The sequence below is a fragment of the Diadema antillarum genome, unplaced genomic scaffold, assembly GCF_040938485.1.
Source record: "Diadema antillarum isolate AM-2024a unplaced genomic scaffold, OU_Dant_1.0 seq00000059_RagTag, whole genome shotgun sequence".
Lineage (NCBI taxonomy): Eukaryota > Metazoa > Echinodermata > Echinoidea > Diadematoida > Diadematidae > Diadema > Diadema antillarum.
In genome coordinates, this window is record NW_027271164.1 from 2,749,741 (window position 1) to 2,767,489 (window position 17,749).

The 17,749-nt window shown below is 39.4% G+C and overlaps 1 protein-coding gene across 1 annotated transcript in view; it reads left to right on the top strand.

Annotated features, from left to right (window-relative positions):
• The first annotated feature begins 318 nt into the window (after positions 1-318).
• The window catches only part of LOC139725768 (uncharacterized), a 39,365-nt gene continuing 21,934 nt past the window's right edge, over positions 319-17,749 (top strand). The window contains exons 1-8 of the mRNA XM_071636850.1: positions 319-379; positions 7,870-8,211; positions 9,797-10,528; positions 11,263-11,346; positions 13,181-13,289; positions 13,961-13,962; positions 14,845-15,040; positions 16,302-16,392. Of these exons, the coding sequence (XP_071492951.1) occupies positions 322-379; positions 7,870-8,211; positions 9,797-10,528; positions 11,263-11,346; positions 13,181-13,289; positions 13,961-13,962; positions 14,845-15,040; positions 16,302-16,392 (1,614 nt within the window). The 5' untranslated portion in view covers positions 319-321. The remainder of the gene's footprint in view (positions 380-7,869; positions 8,212-9,796; positions 10,529-11,262; positions 11,347-13,180; positions 13,290-13,960; positions 13,963-14,844; positions 15,041-16,301; positions 16,393-17,749) is intronic.

Here is a 17,749-nt window from a genome sequence, read left to right on the forward strand (position 1 = left end):
ATCCTACGATCAGTGTACCAAGATTGCGATTTCAAGCGCCAATCGTGACATGTCGCATCATTTAGGCAGATCCATCGACTTGCGAATTGCACACGTAAGTACACAACTAGTGATCAATCGCAGCGACTCGCGCCCACTACTCTTTGCAGCTGCTGAGTACAATTTGTACGTACACTCGCGAATATATTGTACAACACAGTGTAAAAAGCAAAGAGCTCTGTGCGCGCGTGGTACAAAGAAGCTACTCTTTGGTACATATGCATACAAAGATTACCCCCAAACTTCCCGGATTTCACAGTGGTGAACCTGACAGCACTGACCATGTCGGAAGAAGAAGGACTTTCGAGGAGTGAGGCAGAGAGTGAAGGGGAGCTTCAAAGTATGTAGAAACGATGTAAAGGGAATCTATGTTGTATCTGGGCGTCATGTTGGAAGTAAACGTGCATTACAAGTGAAGTGCAGGAAATTTAGGCTAATGTGTTTCACGTACAAGTACCAAAGCCTTAGTCCCGCGGTATGTCTATTTTTGTAGGTAAACTTACATTGTATGATGGGGGGTTGTGTTTCCGGACACTTAAGTTCGCGCGTGAAAACTTACCTATTTTACATAGAATATGCACCCTTCTTTACCTCAAAGACTTGATATAGACTCCTCATATACTAGATTTCTAGACAATATACTCTGAAAACGGCGTGAGAATTAACCTGCTAAATCGTTGGATTTTCCCCTTCAAAGTGACTCCATGTACGAATGTATCAAAGAGAGTTGTGCACGCGTTGATTTTGTACGGGAAATATATGGGGAGCGAGCGTGCACGGTGTTTACGTTCTCGCCGTACGATCGACGCTATCGAACATTCGATCGAACTGGCCTAATATGACATATGTGTGTATAAATAACTCGTAACACCTTGTGAGACTTTCACTGCGTCATTTTCATTATAGACGCACTTAAACGCACTTACAATACGCATCCGGTCCCACAACCTGTCCGGTCCCACAACGCTTGGTGATACATGTCATGTAGGGTGGTAAATCCAATTACCGGACGCTTTTTTTCGTGGCTTTGAATTCCTTACTCAGAGGATGAAATTTTGGCTAAAAATAACACCACTTATTCACAGACTCCTGGAAATTACGAATTCACCCAATTAACTTATGTCAGTTGTTCGTTCCAGTTTAAAGAAAATATGCTTCAAACATACGGTACCCCTCTAAAAATAGTTGATTTTTGCGCGATGCAAAATCGCATTGTATTATCGGACGCGATTTTCGTAATCGAATAATCGAGGTCTTTCGCACCTAGTCCTTGCACCAGAATCACAATTCATCCCACAAATCACCGTACACATTCTCACCAAGTGGATGACAAAGAAAAAAATCGGCAAATGAGGCTCAAATTTCGTATCGCTGTCTTGAACATTTCGAACAGTTAACGCAATAAAATCTTGTGAGAAATCGACAACTGGTTAGAGTATTTAACATACCTTGGATAACATACCTTGGATGTGGGCGTAAAGTTAGACTTAACTTATTTGCCCCTCAGTGTCGTCATTACATGACATTAATAACTTTTTGTTAGGCGCTGTGCAGTATTACATGGACAAAAAAATATCCCTTCGGGGTTGTATTTGTTCTTGTCTTGACTCCAGAACCTCTCTAGGTTAGACTTGAAACTATTCACGGATGGGCTGTCAACTACAAATGATGGCAACTTATTCCACTCACTAATAACTCTTTGAGAGAAGGAGCACTGTCCCACTTTGGACTTTACATGTTTCTTCAGTATCTTAAATTTATGGCCACGCGTCCTTCCTCCAACTGAGAACTCAAAAAACTCTGAAGACTTCGTATCATCAACCCCATTCACAGTCTTCAAAATCTGTATCATATCAGCTCTATGCCGTCTATATGCCAATGAAGGCAATTTCAAATGTTTAAGTCTTGCTTCATAACTCAAAGGTCTGAGTGGACGTATCATTCTGGTAGCTCGATGCTGTACATTCTCTACTTTTACAATATTCTTCTTCCAGTGAGGATGCCACACCGACGAACAATATTCTAATATTGGTCTAACAATAGACTCGTACAGTTGAATAAATCCTTTCTCATTGAAAGTAGAAAATGTATGGTTAATAATTCCGATCCTACGATTCGCTGCAGTACAAATTGTGTCCACATGATGAGTAAAATCTAACTTCTTGTCGTAATTAACTCCAAGATCTTTTACATATGTAGCTACTGGGATGGGCGGGTGTGATTCATCCATTGTATAATTGACACATGGGTTATTCCTCCCGTAATGAATAACTTAACACTTTTCCTGGTTAAAAGGAAGCTGCCACTTTTTTGACCATTCCATCACTCTGGTTAGATCAGCTTGCAGATTCAGTACATCATCATTGTCATATATCTGTGAATACAACTTGGTATCATCAGCAAAAAGCTTAACTTCACATCTGCTACTTAATAACACATCAGGAAGGTCGTTTACGTACAACAGAAACAAAAATCGGCCCCGGAACGCTACCTTGTGGGACTCCACTGGATATCGCAGTTTGTGAAGATGAAACACCATTGACCACCAGTCGTTGTGATCTTTCACTTAAAAAAGACTTAATCCACTTCAAAAGATTCCCAGTGATCCTGTGCGCTTCTACTTTCCTAATCAGTCGTTCGTGAGGTACACTGTCAAACGCCTTACTATAATCTGAATATATACAATCGATGTTTCCATCACTGTCTAATACAGTGTACTTTTGTCCATGTTTCTGGCACAGATAATAGCTGTGCACCACAGATTCTTCCTTTCCTAAAACCATATTGCTCCTCTGTAAATAACAGATTTGAGTCCATGTGTTGTACAATTTTGTCTCTGACAATGGTTTCCATTAGCTTGCAAATATTACTAGTCAAACTCACCGGCCGATAATTATTTGGTTTCTTCTTATCTCCTTGCTTATAAATTGGAGAAACATTAGCATTCTTCCATGCCTTTGGAAGTTCACCTTTTGACATTGACATGGTAAATAAATCTGCAATTTAGACTCTACTTCTAGTTTATGTGCTTTGTCTATACCTATACCTATGGATACCTATGGAAGATTCTGAACGCAGGCTGAACCTCTGTATTCAGATCCAGGTTTAGTCCTTGAGATGAGCTGGGTCATGACCAGGTGGCGTGGCGTCGAACTTAAATTTAATGGGTTCATTGTCCCAGAATTTATCCAGACCAACTTCAAAACTGAAGACACTGGATGCATCTACACTGTATTAAATTTCTTGGTAAACTACACATTGTATTCCATGGTTTCCTGATACGCATGTAAAATGAGTTTCTTCTTGTAGTGGTATGTGAACGAAAAATATATAACTTTTTACTATGTCCTCTTGTACATTTTTTTATTAAACCCAAATCAGGCACTACTTCCTGATCATATTTATGAAATAATTTAAAAACTTCAATCAGGTCACCTCTTGCCCTGCGGTATGCTAAAGTTGAAAGTCTGAGGTGCCGTTGGACATTTTCTAAAGCTAATATATGTTTTTTCAAATAAGGACTCCATACCGCATGGGCGTATTCTAAATGAGGTCTTACCAAAGCTTTGTATAACAATAAAAAATTGTCTTTATTTAGATAAACAAATGTGTGTCTTATTAAATTCATAATTTTATTGGCTTTGTTTATTTGTTCCTGAAAATGTTGTTCAAACTTAAGTTTAGAATCAACCGTGACTCCTAGGTCCTTGCATGAATCTACGTGTGAAAGGTAATGTACAGTATTTTCAATATTCATAGTGTAATCATACAAGTTGTCTTGGTTGCCAACCGTAAGAACACAACATTTTTGGGGGTGAAACCTAAGAAGCCACTTATTCGACCAAGAAATAAGACAATCAAGATCTTTTTGCAGAAACACAGCATCTCTATTGGAAGTAACATGTTAAAAAATTTTCGTGTCATCAGCAAACAAATAAATACTACTGGAAGTTACCTGCTCGGGAAGGTCATTAATATACATAACAAACAACATAGGACCAAGGACACTTCCCTGGGGAATACCACTAATGACATCATCCCAATATGAGACAGCACCATTAACACAAACACGCTGCTTCCTCCCAAGAAGAAAGGATTTCAGCCAATCAAGCAAAGGATTAGCAATGCCGAAAGACTCAATTTTTGCTAACAATCGTCGATGCGGTACCTTGTCAATGTCTTGTCTATGGGAGCTGCACGCGCAGATTACGAGTTGCGGGCCCCTTGGCGCACAACTATTCCGCATCGTTCGCGTTTGAGGATGATAGCTACAAATTTCCGATATCGATCAGTTAACTTTTGGTTCTATTATTGGAATCTTCAGCATTTTTCCTGCATGTATGTGAGTGGGATTTCATAGAATTTCAGTCGTGAAATGTGATTCAAACATGCATAAGTATTAACTATGACGAGGTGCGGGTCTCTCAACTATATTAAAATTTGAGGTAAAATGTGAATTTCTTTGTGTTTTTACATTTTTATGTCACATTTTTTGCGATTTTGGTCCACACAAAGTTCTGTTAGGCTAATCTACGAAGTCTCGCGTACAGAATGTCATTAGTACGCAAAAATATGCGTGTCCGGTAATACCATGGTTTTCTGGTAATACCATGCTTGCCTATACGTAGGACCGGTCGTCATGTCAGCGTCACTGGCAGCTGGCACCAACCCCATGTAACATGTTAAGGTTTGACTGTGTGCAAAAAAAAAGAAAAGAAAAAAGAAAGAGCATGTAGGCCTAGACTCTAAGGCCTAGACATTGCCCTGCCTAACCGCACCAGCGACCCCAACCCGTACCCATAGGCCATACCGAGTCGGGGTTGCATTGCAGCCCTATGGCTATGGCTATTCAAAAAGTATACTACCTAGAGTTCTATATGGCTTAGTATTTTGGTGACCAGAGACCAAAATACAGGATTTTACAATGAAATTCGTAGCCATACTGTAGAGTGTTAGATAAGATACTTACAATCCGAGGCGCGGAAATCGATTTACAATATGATATGTTTTAAGAGCCCAGTGAAAGATTTTATCTGAGGTTTTAGTCCCTCCGCACTTCGTATTGTAGTACAACTTTACACAGCGCATGCGCTAACAACCTTGCTGTTGATCGGGTACGGAACAAACGTAGCACATATTATAATACCGGTACACAATGTATGCATGTGGAAAAAAAAACAGGACAGCTACATTATTCTTGCGGTCGGCTACACGTCACTTCCGGTTGACTGGAGTGAAAACAAACAGCTTGCTATGCAAGCGCTGAGCCTGCATAATGTGCATACTGCATGCTGTGCATGTGCGAGGCGTATAATTTATGTGCAACTCTACGCAGAGATGGGAACTGTTTTTCATTTTGTCATTTGTGCCATCATTCATGAGATACATGCATCATGTCTTGCCAGCAATATTCTAATAATCTGGATCCTGTCAATCGATCGGCCCGCCCCGGTATTTTGCCAAGTTGAAGGCAGTCGGACTGGACCTGTGCCCGTATGAAATCGCGGCAGGACTCTGGATCAACGACCCGACAAAATGGCCAGATGTGCAGTAGACCCTCTTTGAGTAGGCCCTACCCTGATATCTACGCTTACTTAGTACCTCATAGAAACTTCAGGTAGGTCTATAGGCCTAACGTTAGTACTGTAGTAGGCTTAGGGTAGGGCCTAATATAGGGTAGGCCTACGGTAGCTAGGGCCTAATCTTGCCGCCCGCACAACTACAGTAGTACAGCTTGCGCTAGCGCTATGCTCGCGGGGCGCCCCGGCAGAAAACACGTACAGCGTTACCACTCCAGGCTCACGCGACTGTTTGTTTTCACTCCACCGCTGTCCATGACCCCGTGACACGCAAAATACCCGGATGTCCGACCATGAGATGAGAGAATAGCTGAGAGCTGAAATGAATATTCATTCGCGCATGCGCAAATCATTTTATTTACATGATATGTTCAGAATGGCGATTCGCATCTCGTGGAGATGGTCTGAAAGATGACGACGATTAATCTTGTTTTCGGAGGTAATGGTGAGGGATACATAGTTGCCTATAATATTAAACAATATGGTGTTACAACATGTGACTTTTCGTCGCGAATCCAAGTGTCGTTTTGAACGATGAGTTGTTTACTGAATTGCAAGCATCGCAGTGCACTTGATTACTTCACTAAATTGCATACAAGACGTCAGGGCGCTGTTACTGGTTATAGCGCCCCGCGCCGGGGTTAAACCCTGCCCTGTCGCTATTTACACAAATGTCGTGACAGGGCTGCACCAGTCGAGATGTGAAATAGATTTCACCCTATTCCGGACGGACCAACAACAAGATTTTGAATTTATTAAATTACATCATGTTTGTTACTTACTCGGCAGACCTTGTATAGTATAGATAGGGATCTGTCATATTGGACGCTCATTAAAGCACCCACACGCACCAAGGCTCAACCTCCCATGCCTAATGTTCGGCAATTACGCACTTTACAGCCCTTGGCCTTATATTATCGTTGCGAGATGCATGATGACATCGCTACCTTGTTTACCCTGTATGTTATACAAAGTAGATACTTGAATGCAGTTCAAGAAAGCAGCGCTACTCAGAGAATATGCATGCTCTTTAATAGTTGCAATATAAATTGTATGCTGATGTTGTGTGTTGATGTGCTGGGCGGCAGCACTGCTTGCTATGTGCTGATTTGCAGCCCTACACTGTACAAAGTTGTAGCTTAATATTAACGTAGCAATTGATGTTCAATCTAAAGTTCCCCAATCAGTCATTTTTGCTATTGATTTTAAATCCACTGTAATAAAGATGATGAGAATGGAGTGAAAAAAATTGCAGAAAAGTACAAGTAAACCTGTCTAAAAGGTACATGCTGATATGTAACGTAATAAACCACGTGCTGTATGTACACTTGTACAGTGTACCTGCGATTTTCACCGCTTCATTGGAACCACAATCTTCCTTTCTTGGGGCATATTTTGATGGAAACACTTCCATTGTCCATCATTAATGTCTAAAAATGATACATTTAATACTTAGAAATAATCACAGGGATTTCGCAGGGATCATAATGTACTTATAATTGTCAATTATAAGTACATTATGATCCCTGCTGTACATGTATGTTTTTCGCTCAAATTGTAAAGGGGAATCACGTTCAAGGTAATTGCAGTGCTATGTATTTCTCAAGGTTACAGTATCTCTGAAAACAGTTATTTTGTGGATCAAACTGAATGAAGGCGTACAATTCCTTTGATGCATGTGTCCAAAGTATCAGATTACTGTGCCATCTTCATGTTGCTGTTGTGTTTCTGGGTGTCGTAGTGCTTTAAGAAACTTATTGCCATGGATGTGAGTTTAGATTCTGCTCATGGTTCATTATTTTAATTTTATTTCAACACATTGATAAAAGGAACTTGCTCAGCCAGTGGATGTTATTCTGGAAGTCCATGCATACAATATAACAGATAAACGGCAGAATACAATGTAGATTCAGTGTACAATTATGATTTAAAAAAAAAAAAAATCACATAGAGAGATATTTACAATCCCCACATACTGGATTTCATGTGGGATGATTAACAAGTGTATATGGGCCTTCGCTGTATACCTGGAACCAGCCTCCGCTTAAGGTGGGGCCACTGTTTATGAAATACTGTACATTAAAGTTTTTTGTTTGCTGTTCACCGGACATTGACATGATACAATAAACATCAGGATTTTCTGAGTTTGCCACCACTATATGTGCGTCTGTACTGAACATCTCTAGCTTTGTGGGGCACATGCATAGACTGGCTATTTTGTAATTTACTGTAATTGTTTTCGTATACACAGGTTCTGACCATGAAGAGTTAGAAGTCCAGTCAGATGGGGATCAGGGTCACTCTGAGTTGGGAGACAGAAGTGAGGAGGAAGGACAAGAAGAAGAAGAGGAGGAAGGAGAAGAGATAGCTCCTGGGTCTGGCAGTGAGGGAGAAGAAGGGCATTCTGATGAAGGACTCATAGAGGAGGAGGAAGAAGAAGAAGAGGAACAGCAGGAAGAAGAGGGGAAAGAAGAGAGAAATGTCAATGATGATGGAGAAGATGACATGGAGGAAGGAGAAGTAGCTGAAGAAGAAGATGAAGGAGAAGATGTAATGTCTCCAGATGTAGACCAGGGGGAGCTTGAACAAGAGGGTAAGAAGATTGACTTTTGTTACTGTAATGATGTGACATCATATAACGTTAATTCAGTTTTTTTTTTTAAATATTTTATTCTGGATCTGACATTGATTACAGATAGTCTTGATTGTCAATTATGTACATTGAAAACATATTTTTCTTCAAAGCCATGTGTAGTATCAATAATTAGACATACAAAAAAAAAAATGAAAACATAGATGGAGATGGCAAAAGAGCAGAGATATGATATACTTGATTTGTAGGAACATTAATCCTAAAGAATCACTCCACTACCCTGCCCACTTTTTTCTGCCTTTGTGCTTTCCATCTAATACTTTAGATTTTAAATGTACTTTAATTCACAAAGTAGGTGGTAGAATGTTATCATGTATAGTGTATACATACAAGGCATATTGTATACAGTAGTACAAAGACAAGGTACTGCATATTTTTGTTTGTTTTCACTTGAGATACAAGTAAATATTTTAAGACTCTATATATGATATCAGAGAAATGTTTGAATATAGATTGCATGAAATGGGTACATACTATATGTATGTTAGTTGTCTTTTTGAATTTGGAACAAATTAGATTTGGGTCAAAGTCAGAGAGTTTGGCACCAGATTTCTGGGTTAGATAATTAAAAGAAAATTACTATTTACATTGTAACTTCAGAATGATTCATTCCAGATCATTTCAAAGTACAGTGCAGTTTTGAATGTGGACCTACAGTAGCAATGATAAATGGGCCAAATCAATTTTAGTTGTACAAAACTGAAGAAGTCAGGGTCAAGTCGTTGCTTCCATGTACTAACTTAGTGCATACATGTTAGATACACATACTTTGTCCGTGGAGATTGTATGACACACCAATATACCTGTTCTTGAAAATGTAATCATGATCAGTGTCTGCAACCAGGGTACACCGGTATATTTATTCATTTTACACTTTGTGAGACTCAGCCAAATTGTCTTCATATTTAGACTCTTTATAATACACGTAACATGTTGGAACCCAGAATTTTCTGCATCTTAGAATGATAAAGATCAATTATCATGTCATAAAGATGTGAGGATACAAAATGATATTGTAATAGTATCCATTTGTATATTAGACATATTGTGGTAGAACATTTTCCAGTTTGTTGTAATGTGGTTTAGTGAGGTATCTTTTTTTTTTTTTGCTTTTAGATAGAAACTAGAATGGCATGTAATGTGGGTAAACTATCTGATCTCATTGTTGTTAACTAAGTATGCCATATTCTAGACTTATTATTTCTTTACAAACTTGCTTAAGTGTCTACTTATACCTATTGTACATGTACAATGTACATGTACAGCTCTGTGAAAGCAACAAATCACAGAAATTTGAAAATCAGTTTAGTTTTGCAGGACCTGATATTGTACATATATGTTTTGTTATGCATCAGATAGTTTACAATTGTACTCATTGGTACAAGCTTGGTAGGGTCCCAATCATGAGTATCACCACTCATTGATAGAATTTGTTCTTCAAATGTAATGTCAATAAGGACACTCTGACACAATCGTAAAGTTTTGACACCTTAAATATCTGTCGTTACTGTATGTCATATTTCAGAAGCTGAAGATGGTGAAGAATTTCATGAAGAAGATCAAGAAGAGGAACTCGGAGAAGGAGAGTACGAGGAAATGATTGAAGAGGAAGGGGAAGAAATTAATGCAGAGGAAGAAGGAAGAGAAAGGGAAGAAGAGATAAGGGCAGAAGAGGAAGAAGGAGATTCTGAGCAGGAAGTAGAAGAGGGGCAGGAGCAAGAGATGGAGACTGAAGACAGAGAGGAGGAGGAGATTGATGCCGGTGATAGGGAGGAGGAGGAGATTGATGCCGGTGATAGAGAGGAGGAGGAGGAGATTGATGCCGGTGATAGGGAGGAGGAGGAGGAGATTGATGCCGGTGATAGAGAGGAGGAGGAGGAGATTGATGCCGGTGATAGAGAGGAGGAGGAGGAGATTGATGCCGGTGATAGAGAGGAGGAGGAGGAGATTGATGCCGGTGATAGAGAGGAGGAGGAGGAGATTGATGCCGGTGATAGGGAGGAGGAGGAGGAGATTGATGCCGGTGATAGGGAGGAGGAGGAAGAGGAAGAAGAAATGGAAGCTAGAGACAAGGAAGAAGATCATGTAGGAGAAGAAGATGAAGAGGCACACTCACAGGATGGAGCTATGGAACAAGAGGAAGAAGGTGATGGTGAAAGCAGACTCCTTATTAGTCAAGATGATGAGGAAGTGGAAGGTGGAAGAGGAGAACGAGAAGATGAGGAAGAACAAGAACACCAAGCAACTGTTTCTGATGGTATGTACAAATGTATACTGGCTGGTACTGTATACACCGAATATTTCGCGAGGTTTTTGTTTTTGTGAATTTGGCGAGTCAAGTGCTATTCGCGAAATTAAAGACATGCTAAAATAATGACTCTGATCCTGATATGAATGTGACTCACACGTTTACTTTTCTCCGTTCAGTATAGTACTCCATGATTGCGAATTTAACCACTCGCGAAATCGTCGGGAAGTCCCAATTCGCAAAAATTGAGACTCGCTAAATACTAGTATATGGCGTATACAGTGATACAGAAGGCATTAGATATGAGATGATATATAAGATTAGCGTTACTCCTTGAAAAGTAGATGCTACCCAATATCTTATCTTTCAGTATGAATCAAGAAATTTGGAAAGGATATATAACCTATCTTTTATTGTCAATATCTATTACATACAAAAGTTGCATTTCTAAAGGTCTAAGTCTATTACCAACAAGACCTAATTTGCAGCTGATATTGTGGGTCAAGTGACTAATATCCTGTGATATGTATTTTACATTAGAATTTTACTGCACTGCAAGGGATATTGGGACAGAATGTAGCCATCATGCAAACACTGATGTTGGATGTAAATATGTGGCATGGCATGTGTACTATACTATACTATGTACTATGAAGGAGAAGGGTCTTTTGAAATGTGAAAAATATACCCCAATAAATGAATATATGCATGGATGGTCCTATTCTGCCTCTTGTGTGACACAGGGAGTGACAGTGATGACAACATTGGAAGAAAGCCAAAAAAGAAGGTGGCAGTTGACAGTGATGTTGAAGAAGATGCAGAGATAGGTAAGTACTTCCATTCATTTTCCCCTTGCATTTATTCATTGATTTGTCTATCATGCTTTTCTTTATTCATTATGTAAATTTACAGATAGCCAAAAATTGTATTATGACAGTTTGAATTATCATGTTCTGAAAGAGTGCCATTAAGAAGAAAATTGAGACTGTCACAGTGGATTAATCAATAGTAGGAACATATTGATTTGTCACAAAGTATACAACTCAATGCATCATTAGCATTTCCCAGCATGTGTATAGAGTTGACACAAGGGCTTCAATTTGTCTATCTAAAAAAACAAAAAGCAAAACTGGGGAGAAATGTATGTATTGCTCTTTTTCCATTAGATTCTCAAGTGATTGACCCCTCCAAGTTTCACAGCTGATGCTTGCACAGTGTCATTACATGTCATCATGACATATGACAAACATGTAGAGCTCTTCCAAGACTGAAAAATAATTCTTGTTTTTAGCTCACCTGAGCTGAAGGCTCAAGTGAGCTATTGCGATCGCTCTTTGTCCGGCGTGCGTTGTGCGTCATGCATCATGCGCAAATTTTTTACATTTTCTTATTGAAAAACCCATGACCGATTTTTGCCAAACTTGGCATGGGGGCTCTAGGGAGCCCAAACCACCTAAAATCAAGGGATCTGAAAAATCTTCTTCTCTAGAACCAGAAGTGATAGAGCTAAGTTAATACTATGAGTTAGTACATTGATGACTGTAGTTTCAAGTTTGTTTATGGCCGAATCAGGGGTGTCCCCCTTGGGACCCGGGGAGGGGGGGGGGGGGGGGTTGGGGATGGGGAGGGAGGGTGGGAGGTGTCCTAATGGGGCGTATAGTATACACTGTCATCTTCTTCTTGAAAACCCCATGATGAATTTTCACCGATCTTGGCAGGTTAGGTAGCATCCTTCGGGGGACAGGATCTTAATTCCTTCAAATGGGCACCATGCCCCACCTGGAGGGGAAGGGGGGCCCAACCCACCCCCATTAGGGAATCTTTATAGATCTTCTCTAAAACCAGAAGTGATGGAGCTAACCTAATACATTGAGTTAATGTGTTGATGACTGTTTCAAGTTTGTTCATGGCAGAATCAGGGGTGCCCCCCCCCCCTTGTGACCCAGGGATGGGGGTGGAATGGGTCCAAATGGGAACCTAAATTGTACATGTTCGTATTCTTCTTGAAAACCCCTTGATGAACTTTCATCAAACTTGGCAAGTAGCATACCTGGGGGGGGGGGGGGGGTAGCATCTCATTTTCTTCAAATGGGCACCATGCTCCCCTTGGGGACCCCAAAGGGTCCAAACCTCCAAAATTAAGGAATATTCAATGATATTCTTTTCTAGAATCAGGAGTGATAGAGCTTCAAGTCTATTTTTTTTTTCCAAACTGAATAGTCCAACTTTCGAAGTACAGTGTACTTGGCAGGTATTTTTGCCAGTGTGATGGAATATGCAAATGGACACCATGCCCCCAGCTCTCAAAGCTCCCCCACCCCCACCCTGAGTTTCCAATGATCTCGGGTAAGAATCTGCAAGAATGCATGGAAGGTGAACTTTGGATACTCGGGTGAGTGCGAGACCCCCTCCTCTCTTGTTCTAATTTATCTCTTGTTCTTGGATTTTAATCTGTGATTTTCCTTCAGTGAACTCATTTTTTGTCATATCCTACTTGTGGAATCCACTGAGTGAAAGCCACAAGATTGTTACCAGTAAGTTCCTTTTTGCTCCTTTTACATGTGACAAAGAGATACCTTTATCTGCAGGAAATGTTGTCGATCACACTCTTATTTTGTCTGACTGTAATGCAGTTCTCTTTGTTCAACTTCCTGTTTGTAGGACATGCTACACAGGAAGACTTGTTTGGTGATGCTGGAGACATCTCTGATGATGATGATGATGATAACGATGATGATAACCTGGATGATATAGTGAACCAGATTGAAGAGTCACAGGGACCTGCAGTAAGTATCACCAACTGAGATTTATTTAAGTAGTAGTTTCATTTCTTAACTTTATCAACAAGCACAATACACAGGTATAAGTTTTATCGTAAACATGACCCAGAAATCTCAAGAGAGACAAGAACATATCTGAAAAAAAAAATAATCAGATGCAACACAGGGACTCATTCTTAAATGCCTACAGGAGTGGGATGTTTTCTGTGGTGCATTTATGTCGTGTTCATCAATTTTTAAAATGATGCTAATATGGCACAGATAGGAATGAATATGTATTAGTCAGACATGAGTGTGCCTCAACTGCACCTTGTCTCACTTAACTTTGTTCAACAAAGCTCCGAGATGAAGTCACATGATTGTGTAAATCTCATTGATTTCATTTTCAGATGACAGTAATACTCATTGGGAAATAATCTTAGTTCAGTTTGGGAGTAATACATGGTGTATGTTCTGTAGGTAGAGTGTGAAGGTGTTGTTGTGGAGTGATTGTGTGTGATGGTGAGTGTGACATATGAACACTCCTCAGACACTGGCTCCCTGCTTGTCCAATTAGGCATTAGTACAATCCACTTTATCAGAGAAAAAAAAAAATGAATGTATTTAGTACCCTGCACTCATAGAGACATACTTACCTGGCATTTATTTTCTCAGATATCAGTGGTCTCAAAGTTGATGTACAATTTTATGAATCAGTTTTTGTGTTCATGAAATAACACCACAGGATTAAGTGATCAAGATGTAATTTACTATCAAATGCTTTCCGATACAAAGCTGTGCTGAATGAGCGGTGCATGGAAAATTGTTAGTACATAAAGACAAGTAATTGAAAGTAAATGCTGGTAATGTAAATAAAGAAACCCCCAAAACATGTGGTTATTGTAAAACACTTAGAAAATTTCAGATCAACCGCCATTACTTTTAAATTGAATGTGGCTGCAATTTTTAAAACTTACAGCTTAATTTCATCGAGGGGAACAAAAACTACAATGAGTGTATCAGCAATGTTTGAATTCCAACTGTAACGCACTGATAATTTGCTCAAGTGTGGTATTGTATCATGAAATGCAGTGCATTGGCATGCAATACTTACAGTTTGTAGTAGTCGAGTGATTAGCTAATATACAGCTGTACTAAGTATGTAGGCGAAGATATGTGAACACATCTTCTGACATGAACGGGTGAAGAGAAATGATGTACAAGCAAGTCTTGATTATTATAAAAAACGTTCTCGGGACTGGCTGTTTTCTTTCATCATGTCAAAATTTTGTTATAGCCGAAGAGTAAAATATGAAAAAATAAATAGATGATAATTTGGGGGTCTGAATTTTTCCCCCGTTGCATTGAGAATTTCAGCAAAACAGTGTTTGTTATGATGGGAGTGCACTATATCCTCTTGCCGCATTTGTCACATACATTGGAAAACTCAAATATGGTGTATTTCAACATTCTTTGCCTAGTATCATTTCAGTTGTGTAAAGTTGTATTATTTATCAAAACATGAATAAATGTGTATGTATTAACAGGAAGGAACAGAACAAAAAGATGATGAAGAAGAATATGAAGACAGAGTGATTAGAGGAGCTGACATCAATGAAGATGGGGAGGTGATTCAAGAAGATAAGGAACAAGAAGAAATTCCAGAAACAAGGATTGACGTTGAGCTTCCAAAACTCAGTGTGGATCTAGGGGAAGAGTACCATTTTGCCAAATTGCCAAACTTCCTCAGTGTAGAGACAAGGTAGGCACAATGAACTGCAATAATTCAACATCTGGGGCCCCGTTGCAAGAAAGTTGCAATCAATTGCAAATAATTGCTAATTTTGAAACAACCATTCTGATTGGCTCAGGGTCTGCCCTATTAAGAAGACATGCTGTATGCATTCAACAATGATTTTGATTGGCCAGTGACAATCAGTTGCAAGTTGCGTTTAAATGCAAAGTTTCTAGCAACGGGGCCCAGGTCACATAATAAAGCATCATTTCAAGGATTGCACAAGCAAAATTTAGCACACTGAAGTGGCATAAAAACATGGCAGAGAATTCTGAGGTGAGAAGTTCACTGTAAAACTTTTGTGCACCATAGTGCAGCATACTGTACTTTATTAAGGCATTCATGGTCTGGTGTCTGGGGTCTGGTGGGATTTGGGTACATTAGTGGTAGAGCATTTTCTCTCAGTGTTTAATATGCACTATGGGAGTTTTTAGCAGTGTTCAGCTCACTGGATTTCTTCCTCTTACCATAACATTGGGCAAAGAAATTCCTAAAAAATATACTACCGTTGACAAGCTAAGTATTAGTATGTATTTGTCGATATTCTGTCTTCAGCTCAATATCTCTGGTTTGCAACATCTAATGTCATTTGTATCAAACCAAATAAGTCTATGCCCAGGTTGCTTCCTGAATTGTTAATGAGTAATACTGTAAAAGTGGATATTTTTGCATAGATAATTTTTCATGCTTTGCTGGGTTGGAAAAATTTTGTGTGTTTTTAATTCTTCTGAATCAAGACATTCATTATTGGAACATTTATAGTTATGTTGTGCAAAAATGTTTTCGGTATTCTTATTATTTGAGCTGATTTCTGGTCATGCAAAATGTAAGAAAATTTCCACACCGCAAATATTTCCAATTGTACTGTAGCCAAGAGCATTCAATGTGTATATTTGCAGCACAATGACACAGTGAAGTTTGGATGAGTGGAGATTTTATCAGCTATGCATTATGAGAAGTACCAGAACACTTTCTTCAGTGAAGGGAGATTGATTTGGTATGTATTTAACATGTTCATTAACTTGATCTACAGTACTCATTGCATGAATATGTTTTACTTTACATTTCATCCTTCTTGAATTTTCTGGTATGCTAATGACACCTGTAAACATTTGTGCCATTAAAAAGAACCCAACTAAAGCAGTCTTGATGAGTTTTCATGCTGCTTTGATGGCTATCTGTGTAAAGAGGAAGGAATAAGTTTGATATTTGCTCCTTCTCACTTCAGACCCTTTGACCCTCAGTTCTATGAGGATGAAGTGCATGCTGATGAGGATGAAGTCCTTGATGAGGAAGGAAGAACGAGGCTCAAGCTAAAGGTATGAGATCATTTAGTATGATTTGTCACAAATACCCAGTGAGTGAATTCATCCACATTGAGTATGACATGCTCTCATAGGCTGTATGTGAGTGCTCAAAGGCTAACCAAACCAAACCAATCCATACTGTACTGTACCATACCATGCCAGATTGGTAGTGTTCGAGCACTCTATGGAGAAACATACTTTATTTTTGGACTGTAGTCTGAGGGGTCACACGTTATGTAGCAAAACCGGTCATGCACCTGCCACACTTACTGTACATTCAGGTTTCCCAAACAAAGAGATCCAACTCTTTGTATTATGACGTAGTGCATGTAATGTTACGCACATTTTCTTGTGCCAACTTCTGGAATGGTTATGGTACAACTTTGGAGCACATTGGGAAGTGGTCCACTTTAGGCTTAGTATGGTGCAGTACAGTATACTTCAGGAGTATTGGGAAGTGGTCCACTTTATGCTTAGTATGGTGCAGTACGGTATACTTCAGGAGTATTGGGAAGTGGTCCACTTTAGGCTTAGTATGGTGCAGTACAGTATACTTCAGGAGTATTGGGAAGTGGTCCACTTTAGGCTTAGTATGGTGCAGTACGGTATACTTCAGGAGTATTGGGAAGTGGTCCACTTTAGGCTTAGTATGGTGCAGTACGGTATACTTCAGGAGTGTTCAAGCACTCCTCTGATACAGGTACAGAGAACTTAGCTGCTAATGCATGGGTGCTATTGTAACCTGCTTTGATTGATTTTCCTAAAAGACATTCATGTACCCTGACAAAATATATGACTTTAAGTCCAGACCCATGTTACTCATACAAGAAAGCTGGCCTGAGGCTGACTTCTTTGTGTCAACAATCTCTCCCCAACTTGCACTATTGCATCTTTCTTACCATGACAACAGTATCACTTTCAACACCAGCTTTTGATACTATCTCTCAAGCTCAAACTTGCCTGAATTGCTGTATTTTCTCTCAGATCATATTTTTATTACCACCGAGGGAGGAGCTTATATTTTCATTACCATTTATTTGTTTGTTGGTTTGTTTGTCCGTGTGCAAGATGACTTAAAAAGTTGTGAACAGTTTTGGATGAAACTTGCAGGAAAGATCTAGAATGATACAAGGAACAGGGGCCGTATTCTCGAAAGGTCTTAAATTAGTTAAGAGTCTTAAATATCGAGATTCTGACTCAAGTCTTGTCTTAACTGCAAGCACCCCACTTAAGTGGTATTCTCAAAAGTCCTAACTTCAAGCACCCCGCTTAAGTTTCGTCTTAACTCTAAGACACCTATTTGAGAGTCTTAAGTCAGATAAGAGTCTTAAATGTCGTAGTTGTATAAATTGAAGGTACATGTAGCGTT